The sequence below is a fragment of the Myotis lucifugus genome, unplaced genomic scaffold, assembly GCF_000147115.1.
Source record: "Myotis lucifugus unplaced genomic scaffold, Myoluc2.0 scaffold_8, whole genome shotgun sequence".
NCBI classification, from domain to species: Eukaryota; Metazoa; Chordata; class Mammalia; order Chiroptera; family Vespertilionidae; genus Myotis; species Myotis lucifugus.
Window position 1 is genome coordinate 11,969,172 of NW_005871056.1, and position 15,857 is coordinate 11,985,028.

General features: G+C 53.4%; 1 protein-coding gene across 3 annotated transcripts in view; it reads left to right on the plus strand.

Annotated features, from left to right (window-relative positions):
• The window catches only part of SLC6A6 (solute carrier family 6 member 6), a 77,236-nt gene that overhangs the window by 36,889 nt on the left and 24,490 nt on the right, over positions 1–15,857 (plus strand). For all 3 annotated transcript variants that reach the window (XM_006083790.3, XM_014451260.2, XM_006083791.3), the window contains 3 exons: positions 3,445–3,687; positions 5,709–5,843; positions 6,883–7,117. In XM_006083790.3, coding sequence (XP_006083852.1) covers positions 3,459–3,687; positions 5,709–5,843; positions 6,883–7,117 — 599 coding nt within the window. In that variant the 5' untranslated portion in view covers positions 3,445–3,458. The remainder of the gene's footprint in view (positions 1–3,444; positions 3,688–5,708; positions 5,844–6,882; positions 7,118–15,857) is intronic.

Consider the following 15,857-nt stretch of genomic DNA (forward strand, 5'->3'; position numbering starts at 1 on the left):
CCCCCCCTTTACAGATTAAGGGCACTGGGGGCCGGAGGAGGTTGAAAAACCTTCCCTGAGGGTCCACCAGGACAAAAAAGTGGACTGTCAGCTTCTAGGCCCAGACTCCCGCTTTGATTTCCTGCAGGGGAATCAAAGGCCAGGCTATCACTGGAGGGGCCTGGAGCATCCATGCAAGGGGTCAGCCTGAGGGGGATGAACTAAAGATGTTCTGTGGGGCGAGTGTCCCCAGGAGAAGGGGCCTGCACTGGGAGCCCCAGTAGGCCTTGGGGAGGAGCTGGTGTTTCCTTGGGGGAATGGTGGAGGGTTGGGTGGGAGGGCATTGTGATCTGAATGTACTTCACAAGTTGCCTTTAGCTGCCGTGTTGAGAATAGATTGGGGGGTGGGTGGGTGGGTGGGGCAGATTATCAGCAGGCAGGCCTGTGAGGAGGCTGACTTCCATGCCCTACAAGGACTATTGGGGTCTGGAGCATGGTGGTTGCCATGGTGATGGAGAGAAGTAGGTGGATGCCAAGAATGTATGAGAGGCAGAATCTACTATCTTGCTGCTGTGGGCTTTCTATAGGCACCAGGCTGGTCAGACACCCCAGAGGGGCTTGGAATGAGCCCCATGAAGGGTGTTTGGCTGTCTGCACCTGGGTGTGTCCTGCTGCAGGCATGAGTGAGCATTGGGTGAGGTCATGGCGGATGGCTTGGCCTGAGGGAGCCAGAGGCAGGGCTGCTGGCCTTGTGTTCTCAAAGGACAGGTGATTGCAGCAGCCACAGGTGGGACAGGTGATGGTGAAGGAGGAACACATCTCAGGATGCACCCTGGGAATGAGCATCAGGGAAGCCACCACCACACCAGGCACATGACAGGCCCCAGCTCTGCCCCATTCAGGCCCTACCCCCATCCAGGCTCACCCATGGGGGTCGGAAAGATGCGGTCCTGAGTGTGGAGAGGGGCCTGGAGGCCTAGCCTTGTAGGAAACCAGAGCCTGGAGCAGAGAAGGTCTCAGGAAACTTGTTGCTACCCCATGTTTCTAGAGGGTGCTCTGAGTGCCAGTGTGGCAAGTGGGTCTGGGCCCCGAGGACAGAGCCAGGACCCTCAGGGTAGCCATGGGAAGCCGACCCCAGCTCCCAGTAGGAAAGAGCTTTGTCAGTCTCAGCTGCCTATGTGAGCAGAAGCTGGCCACTGCCCCCTCCATCTGGCTGACCTTGTGAAGTGCCTTCCAGCTCTGAGATCCAAGGAGAGCCCAAGAGGGCGGAACCAACCTTTCTTGGAGGCTCAGGGGTCATTCCTTGAAAAACATCTTCACTAGGAGGGAGTTGAGTCCCACATCCTCCAATTATGCTCCCATCCAGCCAGCCCACAATGGGTCGCTCAGATAACCATCGGGGGTTGCACAAATTAACACTGGAACAATGCTGGCTGCTCAGGCTATTTTTACAGTAGCCATACGCCCGGCTGAACCCCCGCGTCGCCCCGAGGGAGCAGGGCAAAGAAAGGCCATGCGGATGCCGCCACCAGTCTGTGCTCTGGGAGACAGAGGAAGGGCTCAGCGAGCCGCCCGGCGGCTCCAGGAAGCCTTTTCTTGGTCTGCTCACCACCAGATAGCAAAACAATTGGGGTCCCCCACCCCGAGCCAGGGAGAGGAAGGAGGTGTGGGGGAAACAGGGGTTCTGTTATGCTTTTGTGCCTCTGCTCCTCAGAGCACGGCCCCTGTGGGCCTAGCTTCTGGTGCCAGGCCAACACGTCCCCTCTACACACCCAGGTCCTCGGGCAGCCCCGCCTCCACCTTGCTCTGCCTTGGATGGCTTTCTGGGCCAAGCAGCATGGAATGCAAGGCTCTGAGGCCCAGTGACTTGCCGAGACCAGTGCTTGGGAAGTGGCCGAGCTGGGGTTCACACTTAGCACCAACTGCTTGCAGATCCCACTCTGGGGACCATCTACCCCACGGTCCTTGCTTGACGACCGGCTCTGGGCAGATGGGTCCTTGTCCCTATGGAGGCACAACTCTAGTTGAGGAGGAGGCAGTTAACAAGGAAGCAAGGATGTGAATCAAGACATTTTCAGGTAGTGCCAAGCAGTTTGACAAGACAGACGGAGATGCCCACTGAAGATGTCCTGTGAGCTTGGTGAGCTGGCCCAGGGGTGCCCATGGGAGGGGCCACACCTGGTCCTGCTGATGGTTGCCAAAAGGAGTGTGAGCTAAACATGGTCCGAGCTTCCAGTTTTTCACGAGAACCTAGAAATCTTGACTTTTCTCTGAAATCTGATGTTTTCAGTGTTGGCCACCAATTTGGATCATGAAGACAAGTTGTGGCCCAGGCTGCTTGGCTCTGAGCCGGTCTGCAGGTGGAGAAACAGGCTCAGAGAGGGGTGGGCAGGTCCACTGGTGCTAGTCCTCCAGTGCATGTCTTCTGTGGTGCTCCCCCACAGAGGGGTAAACCCTTGAAGGCACCCTCTCTCCCCAGGCTGGGACTCATGATACTCTTGCCCTCAAGGCTGAGCTACCAGGGAGAGTGAGAACTCCAGACCCTGGCTGGGGTCAGATGTCCTCTAGAATGGGGTCCTGGCAGGGGGTGGGCTGAGAGTGACCACAAACAGCTCCTGGAGGCTTAGGGATTTGACCTCCTTTGGGGCCTTGCATTGCCAAACCCATCAGGAGTCAGAGGACAGGGGACCTGGATGACACAGGGGTCGGGGCAAGCCAGAGAACGGATGGAGAGCGGTGAGCCAGGGAGATTAACTGGCTTTCTTACATAATCCTCACCAGGGCAAATCCCTGCTTTTTTATGCTGTAGGGATGTGGCTGGTTAATTGCAAATATCTTTCATAAACATCCATTCTCCATACTTTGATGGAAACCCCATTTTCAAATATTGTTTCCATTCCAGGCTGAAACCCCATTCCTCATTCATTCGGTGTTTATCCATTCCTTAAACAGTTAGGCGCAGGCCTCTCCCGTGCGCCAGGCACCGTGCTGGCTCATGAGTGAAATGGAAGCCGTCGTTTCCTACGCAAATCCGAAATTGAGAAATAGTATCCATTTCTAGAAAATTCAGGCAGGTGTTATTTGGCGGTGCCTTAGAGGTGCCTGGGTGTGTCATATTTGGAAGAGGTGATGCCAGGCCAGGGGTGGCTTGGTGCTTATCTGCCTGCAGGTGCAGGATGAGGTGTGACATTCAAGGACAGCAAGCATGGGTCCCCAATGCTTCTCTCAGCAGTTGCTCAAGAGAAGGCATCTGTCAGTTTCTGAATCATTAGGTCCCTGCTTGCCTAGAGGGGGTCTGACTCGCTCGGGACATTGTCAGATCAGTGGACAGTCAAGGGGATGGCAGGCGCCCTGCCACAGGTCTGGGCAGGTCAGAGCCAGCCCGTGGGTGAGAAGGGAGAGGTCGTGTTGAAGACACACAGGCTATTTACCAACCGCACATGGGGTTCTGTTTTGTCCCCACAGAAAGCGAGGAGGAGATGGCCACCAAGGAGAAGCTGCAGTGTCTGAAAGACTTTCACAAGGACATCCTGAAGCCGTCCCCCGGGAAGAGCCCGGGCACGCGGCCCGAGGACGAGGCTGAGGGGAAGCCCCCGCAGAGGGAGAAGTGGTCCAGCAAGATCGACTTTGTGCTCTCCGTGGCTGGTGGCTTCGTCGGTTTGGGCAACGTCTGGCGTTTTCCGTACCTCTGCTACAAAAATGGTGGAGGTGAGTCTAGGCTGGGCAGAGAGAAGGGGGTGGCCTCTTGTGACCTGCTCTCCCTGGTCCCCACCGTGACCTCCCTCAGTCAGCCTGCTGCACCCTCGCCCAGCCCCTCCCCACCTCAGAGGCAGGAGAGGAGCAAGCCTGGGAATCAGCTGGTGTTCTGTCGGGGTCTTACTGTGCTACCTTGAGAAGACCCCTTACCGCTGCGATCCTTCAGTTTGCCATCTCTGAAGAGGAGTGATGAGGCCATGCCCCTGTCCCCAAACCTCCGACACTCACATGCTCCCTTCATAAATTCCCTCTTATCTTCATGCCTCCCACCTCCTTACATTATATCTTTTCTAATATTTACTTTGGCTTTTCTAACTTAAACCAAACATAGTTCAAAAGCAAGCTTCGTTTCCCCCATAAATGGAAAACCAGTATCATTTGCCATAATGGAAAGGTATCCAGGAAAAAAAAAATACAGTGAAGATATTTTTTATTTTTATTTTTTAATTCAAAAGTTTTTTTCCAGTTTTATTGAGATATAATTGACGCATAACCTTGTAATAGTTTCAGTTGTAAACATAATGATTTGATGTATGTATATATTGCTAAATGATCACAATAAGTTTAGTTAGCATATGTCACCTCAGTTATACATTTTTTTCTTGTCATGAGAACTTTGAAAATTCCTCTCTTAGCAACTTTCAAGTTTAGCCCAGTATTATTAACTGTAGTCACCATGCTGTGCATTCCACCCCCCCTGAACTTATTTATCTTATACTGGGTACTTGTACCTTTTTAACACCTTTACTCATTGAAGATATTTTTTAAATGTAAGGTCTCTGGTTGGTTCCAGTTTTACGTTTTGGGGCTTTTTTGTTTGTTTTTTATAATCCTCACTTGAGGATATTTTTTTTCCCATTGATTTTTTAGAGAGAGTGGAAGGGAGGGAAAGAGACAGAGAGAGAAACATTGATGTGAGAGAGACACATCAATTGGTTGCCTCCAGCATGTGCCCTGACCAGGGCCGGGGATCGAGCCTGCAATCGAGGTATGTGCCCTCGACCAGAATCGAACCTGTGACCCTTCAGTCTGTGGGCCGATGTTCTAACCACTGAGAAAAACCGGCTAGGGCTGGTTTGGGGGTTTTGTTTTTTAAACCTGAAGGCTCTGAGCTAGAGTCCTCTCCTGTCGGAGTGTCCAGGTCGGCAGCACGTGCTGACAATCTGGGGGCTTTCTGGCTGTGCAGTAAGAGCGGCCTGATGAGAACTGGGTAGGGAGAACTGCCCGTAATTGAAGGCTTACCTGTCAGCAGAGATGAGCGTGCTGCCTACAGCCTGCGTTAGGAGAACTACCTTCCGGTAAATTCTGCCTTAGAGTCTGGTTTCTTAACCTTTTGTAGGTCTCAGGCGCCTTTGGGACTCTGATGAGTGTCCTAGACGCTCCCCAGAGCAAAGCGCATACACATAGACCCAAGTTGCCCACAGTTTCAAAGGGTTTATGGACCCGCTGAAGCCCTTAGTGGACACCAGGTAGGAACCCTCGCCCCGACTCCTTGCCCCTCACTCCTGCCCTGGCTCCCACCCCAGCTGGAGGTACCCACCTCTTGCTTCTCATCACTGTACCCTTCTTAGCTAGTCTGTCTCAGCTTCCTGCCCTGGGTAGGCCTGGGAACAGGCAGGTGAAGGCTTCAACAAGGAGGTCCTATTTGAGATGGGTCCTAAGGGCTGAGCAGTGCTTATTCAGATGGAGGATGTGGGGAAGGCAGGCGGCAGTCGGCACAGCTTAACTGGAGGCCCCGAGGCTGAAAGCACCTGGTAGATTTGAAGAAGGTGAGAGGGCACACTGGAAAGGTGATGCCTGCTGGGCAGGATCTGCAGAATTTTCAACCACGCCCAAGGGTTTGGCCTGTACCCTCACGCCCCTCACTTGTTCTCTCTGGTTCCATTGGCTGGGAGGGCTTTGGAGCGAGCACCTGCAGCCTTGCCCCTGTGACAGCCCCGTCTGACCCTCACCCCACTCTGCTCTCTCCACAGGTGCATTTCTCATACCGTATTTTATTTTCCTGTTTGGGGGCGGCCTGCCTGTGTTTTTCCTGGAGGTAATCATAGGCCAGTACACCTCTGAAGGGGGCATCACCTGCTGGGAAAAGATCTGCCCCTTGTTCTCTGGTGAGTATGGGACAGTGGTCACCCGGGGCCTGGTGTTCATCGGTTCAGCAAATTTATTATTGAGCACCTGCTGTTTGCCAGGTACATCGGAGCCTCATGCAAGTCACTTGGCGCTGTGCCTAACACAGGGTAGCAGCCAGTACATGATACGGGCGATGCTGCTCACAGTGACTGCTCAATACGTACTGGCTGTTCCCACCTCTCTGGGTTGTTGAAGGCTAGAGAAGCTAGTGGCTGCTTAGCAGTCCAGTGCAGAAGATAAGCACTCGGATTCAGGGGCCTTGCTGTCTGGGTTCGAGTCCCTCCTCCTCTTGCTAACTCTTGTGACTTTGGGAAAGTTCATTCATCGTTTTGTGTCTCAATTTCTTCATCTACAAAATGGAAACGATATGCCTTCTTCATAGGGTTACTGCTACTAATAGTCACATAAAAATGCTTTGTCCACATAGTAAGCCCCAAATTAATGGTAGCTTTATTATTATAACATTGAGTCCTTTGTCTAGTACCTAGTATGCATTCATAAGATAACACTGTTACGATTATAATTGGCAAAGATGGGAGGATGTATGTCAACGTAGTCATCCATATAAATCTATCCATATATGATCCATCAAACCTTTCTTCATTAACTAGTCAATTTAGTTAGATTATCCATCCACTTGTCTACCCATCACCTATCTACCCATCTACTCATTCATCTATCTACTCATCTACCTAACCTTCCAGCCAGTCCCCAGCCATGCATCCATCCAACAAATCAAATTTCCATCCATCAATCCAGCATCTCCCCATTCGGCTCTCTATCGGTCCATTTAACCACCCATCTAACGATTGATCCATCTAACCATCCATTCGTTGGCCTATCCACCTGCATGCATTCTTCAATTCGTCCAAGGATCCCATTTATCTAACCAGCCCACAAATATTTGCTGGTCACTGTTGAAGGCCGCCTGGGAGTGCCAAGGCCTTCCATTTGAGTGTGTGGACACAGGGGTCTGGCCTTCCTGCTGATGCTTATCCTGCTTGTCCACACCCACAGGCATCGGCTACGCCTCCATTGTGATCGTGTCCCTCCTGAATGTATACTACATCGTCATCTTGGCCTGGGCCACCTACTACCTGTTCCAGTCCTTCCAGTCGGAGCTGCCCTGGGCGCACTGCAACCATACCTGGAACACCCCCTACTGCATGGAGGACACGATGCGCAAGAACAAGAGCCTGTGGATCACTCTCAACACCAGCAACTTCACCTCCCCTGTCACCGAGTTCTGGGAGTAAGGCCAGCTTCACTAAGGAAGGGGGGAGGGCCTGGGTGGGGGCAGAGAAGACAGCCCACTCCCTCATCTTCTCCCCCGCGATGTGGGAGTCAGTGTCTTGGGATGGGATCGGGGAGAAGTTGGGTACAGATTTGGACATAAATCCATGCCTTTGGCCTCAGACAGGCCTGGAAGCGAGTCCCGGTTCTGCCATTTTACTGGCTGTCTGACCTTCAGCAAGGCTCTGCCTCTTTCTGAGCCTCAGTTTCTTTAACTGTCAAATGAGGGGAATGAATCCTTCCAACACCCATGGGATCTCTGTGAGGAATTTTTTCCCCAAAGGCAGGTATTTGTACTTATATTGCCTGAAAATAATAGTTTTCTTAATGTATTTTAGAAGAAACATAGTTAGCATATCAAAACTATTATTGCACAGAGAAAAATTCATATATGAAGCTGAAGTAGTAGTTAGTCAAGTTAAAAGGTGAGTAGAGAGAATAAAAATTATGTGTTAGTTCGTTTTTGCTGTGTAACAATCATCCCCAATGCAGTGGCTTTAAGCCACAACCATTTATTTGGCTCAAGGTTTTGCTGATTAGCAGTTTGGGCTGAGCTTGGCTGGGAGGTTTTTCTGGTCTTTGCTGGGCTCCCTCATGGGTAGATCAGCATCAGGGTAGCTCTTCTGGGCATTGGCTGCCAGGGTCCATATGGTCTCAACCCCCAGCAGGCTACCCTGAGCGTCGTCAGAGGCCGCTCTTCATTCCAAAGCAGCCAGTGGGAAAGTTGCATCGCAGGAGCACTCTTTAAGCCTCTGCTTGTATCATTTTTGTTAATGTCCCATTGGCCAAAGAAAGCCACAGAGTCAAGCAAGAAGTGGAGAAATAGGTTCTGCCTCTTTATGAGGAGTGGAGAATTATGGGCACGCCTCCAGTTTACCACACGGTTGTCAATAAGAGAACACACATAGGACACACATCAGAAAGGCAGAATGTGAAGGGGCTTGACGTTTGGGTACCTCTTAGCTGATATATAGGAAAGTTCTTCTAAGACATTCCTTGGAGGCCAATTAAAAATATATTCGTGCATCGCTCTTCACCAGCAATTAAATGTGGGGCTCAGCACTTGGGTGCGGCCCCCCTCTATCTGGAAATAGCTGAGATAAGGCCTTGCAGGAAGCGTGAGAGCCAGGAGCAGGGAATGCCGTTAAGGAAGCAGGTGGACCCTAATCATCACGAGATGATACTCCCTCTCTTTTGTGTGTGGCTGCCCACCTCTTAGAACCTGGCCCAGGAACAGAAGAGGGAGTTGCCTGCTGCTTGGTCCCGGGCATACTTTGGAGCCGGGGCTGGGAAATAATAGGCAAGGTTAGTCAGTCCTTCCTCGGGTGGTGCACGTCCCTGTCATGACACGTGGGCCTTTCAGTATATGCCCCCGTCCCTGGGGCTCTTTATGCGCACATATTTTCCACTTGCAGACAAAGAGGGCATTACAAGCACATTCATCACCCCCTCGGCTCCCACCCCCGGGAGAGCTGAGTTTACAAAGAAACGCTGCACTTCATTCTTCTCACTTGAATGGGGCCCGAGACCACAGCCCTGTCCGCTCTCTGCAGGGCCTGCCCCACCCAGGACGTGGCACTCAACCAGCCACTTGGGCGCCTGCTGGGACCTCATTGCCTCAGGCACGGATCGGCTGCCCGGGCTCCAACCCCAGCTCTGCCGCTTCTAGCCTGGCCAGGCACCTTGGCCTCTCTGGACCTTCATGTTCTCACCTGTGCCTGGAGAGATTATAGCACTGCCCTCCTAGGGATGGCGGTTCGCCCTAACTTGAGACCATGACAACATGCATGATAAATATGGGCCATTGTCATTTATTTTGTGTCCTCATAGGGGATAGAACTGCTCCTTGGGGGCATTTGGAACTCTAAGTGAGACAGCCTTCAGAAGGACTAAGAATGGCCCCTCTCAAATGCCCGTATTGTCCTCCATATTGCAAAGGGGTTCCTCTTTGCTCACCTCCCTGCCGCTATGAACCTGAGGGTTCTTGCGAAGATGCTCACGTGGGCGATGCCTTCTCCCCTGCCTGCCCCCCAGACTGGGCCCTCGCAGGGGTTTCTAGGTCTCTTGCCTCCCAGAGTCTCCATTCTGAGTGCCCCAGCTCCCCTTCCTGACAGTGTTCATCTATGCAAATGTCCTGGTCCCGCAGGCACCTTCCCACGCCCCACAGGACATGCTCAGTCCAGACCATTCTGGCCACCTGCCTGATGCCCCCTTCCCACTCCAGCCTTCGCACCCGCTCCTCCTGGTTCCAGCAGAGCACTGTAAGCCCCCCTGCGCATCCATAAACAACGTGCCCTCTTTCTAGAACACAGGAGGACTGGAGTCCACAGAGGAGGAGCCTAGAAAGCAGGTTTAGGCGTGAGGACCCAGCCTGCTCCTGTGTGAACAGAGGCCGAGGCCAGCGAGCGGGGCCGGGGGCTCCATCAGTGCCGCCCTGAGTCAGGCACAGTGGATGAGAAGGGCCTGCCTGCCTGCCTTCAAGAACCTTCCATTCTCTTGGTCGTGAAAGAGGGGAGAGAGCACTAATGTGGAATGATTGACTCCCATGAGCATCGTGCCAGGGACTTGCCCCCACCTTTCATTTCATCTTTGCAGAGGCCCTCTAAATGGGGTAATTCGCAAACCGCTTTCTGCCTCAAATCCCACATTAACTCGCAGGTCCTCTTGGATCTCCCGTGAAAGTACATTCAGAGCCTGACCACCCTCCCCACTTACACTGCAGCCCTCCTCCCTCCCCCATGATCGCTCTCTCCAACCCCAGCACTGGCCTCTCACTGCGGTCCCTGCCTTGCCCTTGCAATCTCTGCAGTCAGTTGTGAATCTAGACATGTCATTTCTCAGCTCAGAGTCCTCTCATGGCCTTTCCCACATGGTGCTCTCCCCCAGCCAGAGAGGGTTTTAAGTGTTTCAACACAGCAAGTGCTCACTGAGGGCTGGTTCTTACTAATTGCACATCTGCATCCACTTGATTGTAGCCTGGGGCAGCACCTCTCTACCCCTCTCTGGCCTCATTTCCCATCTGCAAATGGCTATCCTAGCTGGGCTTTGAGGGATGGGTAGAAGCTCACTAGGCTGAAAAGGAGAAAAGACATTTGGGCAGAAGGAAAGCACGTGGCTGTTTTGGGAACAGCAAGTCATTGGTTGGGCCAGAGCATAGGACGCATGGAGCCAGGGAGAAGGATTGAAGCCTTGAATGTTAGACTAAGTTTGAATCTGTTTTCTGGATGTTGCTTAAGCAACACACTATGGGGAGAAAAGCTGAGACGTGTATTAAGCACTGACTGTATACAGGGTCTCAGGGGGCTTTGGGGTGAAATTTAGCACGTGTGATTTCCCCTGAAAATAGCCACCAGCTCCATAGTGACTAGCCTCGGGGTTTTCGTTGAGAAAGGCTTGCTGGGCTTTATTGAGGTGTCACTGGCTGGTACCGCTGTTGGGCTGCAGAGCAGTGAGGCTCTTTCTCGGAGGCTGGAGTCCATGATCCTTGAGGTGAAGCCCAATCCCAGCCATTGTTTCCCTTCACTCCTCTGACCAGCCCCAGCCGCGTGGGTCCCTGAGCTGTCTGTTCCTTGGGCAAACGATTCCTGCCGGGTGCTCAGGAGCTCCCCGGGAATCCAGATAACAAGGCACCGTGGGACCTGATACTTCCTCCGGGCCCTGGACAGAGGGACCCTGTCGATCATCCCTGCCCCCTCCAGTGTTACTAGAGGAGAGAGGAGAGAGCAGTGGGGAGACGGACTGCGACTCCCACATGTCCCAGCTGCGTGTCCTCGGGGCAGTCACCTGTCCAAACCTCAGCGTTAACGTGGTCCGAGACCTCACAGCCGGACTGGAGTGTTAAAGAAGCTAAGACAGAGCTCTGGGCATGGTTTCTTAGATAGGACACTGAGGACCAGGGAGGCCGAGCAACTGGCCAAAGGCGACTCGCAGCTAGAGTTCCCAGCTCTGACCTCAGACGCTGGATGCCACCTCCAGTGTCTGTGCGTCCATCAGCTGTAAGTCCACAGTCACAGGTAACACCGAGCCGGGTGTGTGTGTGTCCCCACTCTGAGGTTATGCATGGGGTCTTCTCTTGGCCCGGATCCCCCATGCCTACCCCATCTGCAATGCTACAGCGCCATGCTCAGCAGGAGCCAGTGGGATGCCCTTTACCAGGTCCCTGTGCAAGCCACCTGGGCCCCCGAGACAGTCATTACCCCTGGCTTTGTAATTGAACTCCGAGTCCCTGTGTGCTGGGGGAGCAGAGCTTCTTCCGCCCGTCAGCTTCATCCTGCTCACCCCTGCTCTGGGCTCACCTCTGTCCTCAGGGTCCTGCTTCCCCCCAGCCCTGGAAGACAGGCGGGGCCAGGTCTAGCCAAATGCCCTTCATCAGGCTGGAGCCATGCCTTCCTCCCCGAGTCCTCTGGGAGCTCAGCACGTATCATTAGACTTTATTAGAATCAAAGAAATGAGTCATATTGGCAAACAAGCCCTGCTCAGCCAATCTTCCCCTGCAGCTGTGAGGAGGGGGAGGCGGGGGAGCAAGCCTTGTGTGGCCCCATGCTTAGGGCGGACGGGCTCTTTTATAATTGTTGCTTCCATCAGTCTCCAGGGAAGAGCCATCGCCAATAAATGGCTGGCCGGCAGTCAAAAGGAAACGATTTGGCCCACTCGGAGGACGTATTTACATCTCTGAGTGCCGGCTGGACGGCAGCAGGCTGGCCGACTCAAAACAGACGTCCAGGCAATTCTTTTTTGGATCCCACCCTGGAATGAATCATTACTATTCTTGGACAAGAATGCAGCTCACCTCTGTATCTCCTCCCTTTGTATGAGAGATGCAGGGAAGTCTGGGGTGCTGGGGACCCTCGTGAAGGGCAGTGTAGGACCTAGCACACTGGTGGCTGGTCCCCAGGGTGGCATCAGGGGAAAAAAAAATAGGCCCAGGATTGATTCTTATCTGGGTAATTTCAGGTGAATTCCTGGATCTCTCTGAGCCTCAGTTTCTGCATCAATTAAATGGAAATAATTAATTTACTCAACTAATGTCTTGAGCACCTACTATGTGCCAGGCACTATTCTGGATCCAGCAGTGATCAAGACAGACAGAAACAGGCCCTGCCTCCGTGGAGATGTCATTTTAGTAGGACAGACAGACATTAAACAGATACCACAAATCAAATTATAATAGAAACGCGATGATAAATGATGGAAAATAAAGCCAGGGCAGGGGAAGGAGAGTGACCAGGGATGTTTTTTACATAAGATGACCAGGAAAGACTGCCCTGGCATTTAAACAGAGACCTGAAGGGGGTGGGGCGAGGGAACAGCCAGTTCAAAGATCCTGAGACAAGAGCATGCTCCACCTATCCTGGGAACATTCCAGAGGCCAGTGTGGCTAAAGGAGGAAGTGAAGGGGCCGTATGGGGATGAGGTTCGAGATGGGACACCCACAGCTTGTCCTGGATGTGTCCCCTTTACACCGTGGTCCCGGTATCATCAGTAGTCACCACCCTCCTTTTTTAAGGTGTCTGGGTCTAGATGATAGAGTATTTGGTCACATTCGGGGAGGCAAACAGGACTAGGGCAGGTTGGGAGGGTGTTATTGGGCAGGTGGGTAGGAGCCCTGGAGGATGTAGAGCAGGTATTGCCAGATCGATGAGAACAAACTGGGGACTGAGAGTGGAGGCAGAAGGACTGCCTGGTAGCTGTCGGGGGGAGCGGGGGGAGAGGCAGTGTTGGGGAGATGTGGCAAGATTTGGGGTAACCTGTACAGTCTGGCGTGGTCAGGGGACACCTGTGAGGGGCAGTGCACCATGGCAGTCCCTCTGGGGCATGGCACTGCCCGCAGCACGGGGAAGGCCCAGCAGATCCTGGTCTGCGTTGTGGCTGAGGCCATGGGGGTCTGACAGGGAAGGGACTTGTGGAGGATCCTTTAAACTGGATTCTCTCAGAAAGGGATTCAGATAGACCCACTCACGTTCCGGCCTCCACGGCTACCCTTGAGGTATCCTTGGACAGGATGTCAGTCACTTTGGCCCAAGCCCATGTCGGGCTCTGCTATGACAGCCTCTGATTGATGAGACATATTTATTCCATTCCTAGAATGTCTGCACAGCCCATTACAAACATTTTCTAGAGTTTAATAATTTGTATAAAGGTGAAATGTGCACATTAAAAACATTCCGACAATGAAAAAATATATCTGATGCCACGCGAGTCCCCTTCCCCCGCATCCCCACCACCAGGACCCCTCCCCACCGGCAGCGACACAACCAGCGTCTGGTATGTCCTGGCAAAAGTGCGTGTTCAAGCACAAGGCGCTTTGGACCCCATGGGGAGCAGGCCATACGCTGTTCCTCACCTTGCTTTGTTCACTGTTTATCTCAGGAGGGAGCTCCTCGCCAGGGCCCAGTAGCTTCCCGCTGCCCCCTGGGCTGCACAGCATTCCAGTGGCTTCGTGCCTGCTCTGACCCTATTGTGGCCATTTGGGTGGTTTCCAATTTTGTTTATCTTCATAAACAGTGCTGTGGGGTGGGCCTGCCTTTGGACACACATGCAAGTAAAACTGTACAGAGAGAGACTCTTGGGAACGGAATGGCTGGGTCCGAGAAAACATGCCTTAGGCTGTCACTGGAGGCAACGAGATCCTGCAAGGAGATGGCCACCAGGAAGGGTAAAAGCAAGTTATGACTCGGCTTCGTGGTTGTGGCCTGCCTAGCCGGTCATTGCCCAGAGCAAGCCAATGTGGGAGCCCCTCCTTCGTGGGGGGCGCCTCTGGTTTTCCCGGACGGTGGTGGGAGGAGACAGGAAGGTGTCAGTAAACTGGCTGTGGGCTTGGTCAGCATCCCGGCTCCCAGGTTTCAAGCTTCTTGGCCAACTTGCCCTTAAGGAGAGAAGAAAAAGCCGTCTTATGACTGGGCACCTCCTCAGCATTAGCTGAGCACCTACTGTGTGCCTGTCTGTGAGGTTCTTGTCTTAGGGATGTCTAGAATCTGATAGTCAAGCCAGACTTGTCACTCAGGGTGACATCCAGTGTGAGAGGACAGCCAGGGACCCGCCTAGTCATCTGTGGAGCACAGGGAAGGCTTCTCTGGGAACAGGCGACGGTGTGCTTGGCATTGGAGAGGGAGCCACGGTGTGGAGATGGAAAAGTGCTCTCCCCGCCGCTGCCCATTCACAAGGAAGTCTTGGGCCACTGCCCAGCATGCCCTGGGCCTTCATTGAAGGACCGAGCTCTGGAGGCTGCCCGGGGAATGGCTTTTTGTTCTAAAGCTGCTGCGGCCGCCAGATCCACGTGCTTGGCAGGGCCCCAGCTGGGATGCAGTTGGCCGCCAGCCCTGCCTTATGGAGATGTCCATGTTCCAGGTGACCCTGGCCAGTAGCAGGGACTGGGCAGATTCTTTTGAAAGTTTAGGCTCTATTTTCTCTGTGAATCAGAGGGACAGTTAGGTGGAGTCCAGAGGACACTGGCTTTGGGAGTCAGACGAGCCTGGATATGGGGTGGCAGTTCTGCCCCCTGTTGGCTGTGTGTCTGTGGGCAGTGGGGTCCTCCAAGCCTTGCTTTCCCATCTGTAAAGGGGGGCAGATGACCTCTAGGCCCTGGGTCAGATGAGATAAGTAGGAAAGGCCTTGCTGGTATAACCACTGGGAGGTCCACTGATGTCGAGGTGACCAGCAAGGAACACACAGAGGAAAGCTGCCCCTTCTTAAGACTTGTTCGTGGAAATACTCCGTGGATTAGTCCAGAGTGACATGCAAACTTCCCATTCACCGCAGTTAAGTCCTTCCATTCATTCCATACGTGTTTATTGAGGCCCTCGTATATGCCACATGCTGTTCTAGATGCTGGGGGCACAGCACAGAAAGGTCTGGCTTGGATGTTAGCTGAGCGGGAATTTTAGATTTATTCAAGGTCCTCATGTTGGAGCTTCTGTGGGGACATAAAAGGAGCAATGAAACTGTCCCAGAGCCATGGCCATGGGGCCATCCCACAACTGGCTGAGGCTGGGGGTGGTCTGGAAGGCTTTCCCAGCGGCATCCTGGGCAGGTGCCATTCATGTTTTACAAATGAGGAAAGGGAGGCACGAAGTCACACTCCTCTCTCTGCCTCGCCTGCTTAAGAGTGGCCTTCAGATAGGGAGCTGACTTTCATTAGAAGGAACCCAGCATCTCCCAGGGGGGAGTGAGGGCTCTGTCTCGCAGGCTCCGTGGCCTGGAGATTTGGTGGGCAGGTGACTCCAGTGGGCTGGTGGGCAGGGCCCATGTCCCTTTGCTCAGCGTGGCTGCCCTTGGTCAGTACTGCAGCAGTCAGAGCTCTGGGACAATGGGGACATTTCTGGGCATTAAGTTGAATGGTCTTCTCTGCCATCAGCACCCTGTGCTGCCCTGCCCTGGCTTCAGGTGGCACCTGCCCCTTAGGAGTGTGTCAGTGAGTAGTTGCTTGTGTGCGTCAGCGAGGTTCTTGGGTTGCAAAGATCCAGGCTGTGCTGTGTGCTGCTGGGCAGGGCAGGTGGCTGCCCCGTGCTGATTGTCCTCCAAATGGTCTGCCAGCCTCCTTTCGAGACCTTCGCCCCCTGGAAGGGAAGGGGGAACCTGCTTAGGTGCCAGGAGCTGCTCTGGGCCTCTCAGCATCACGACAGCAACAGCTCAGGTTTCTCGAGGGCTGGCTGCAACCCTGGCCCTGTAGTTAGCACTTCGTGTGGGCTTCTCCTAACAAC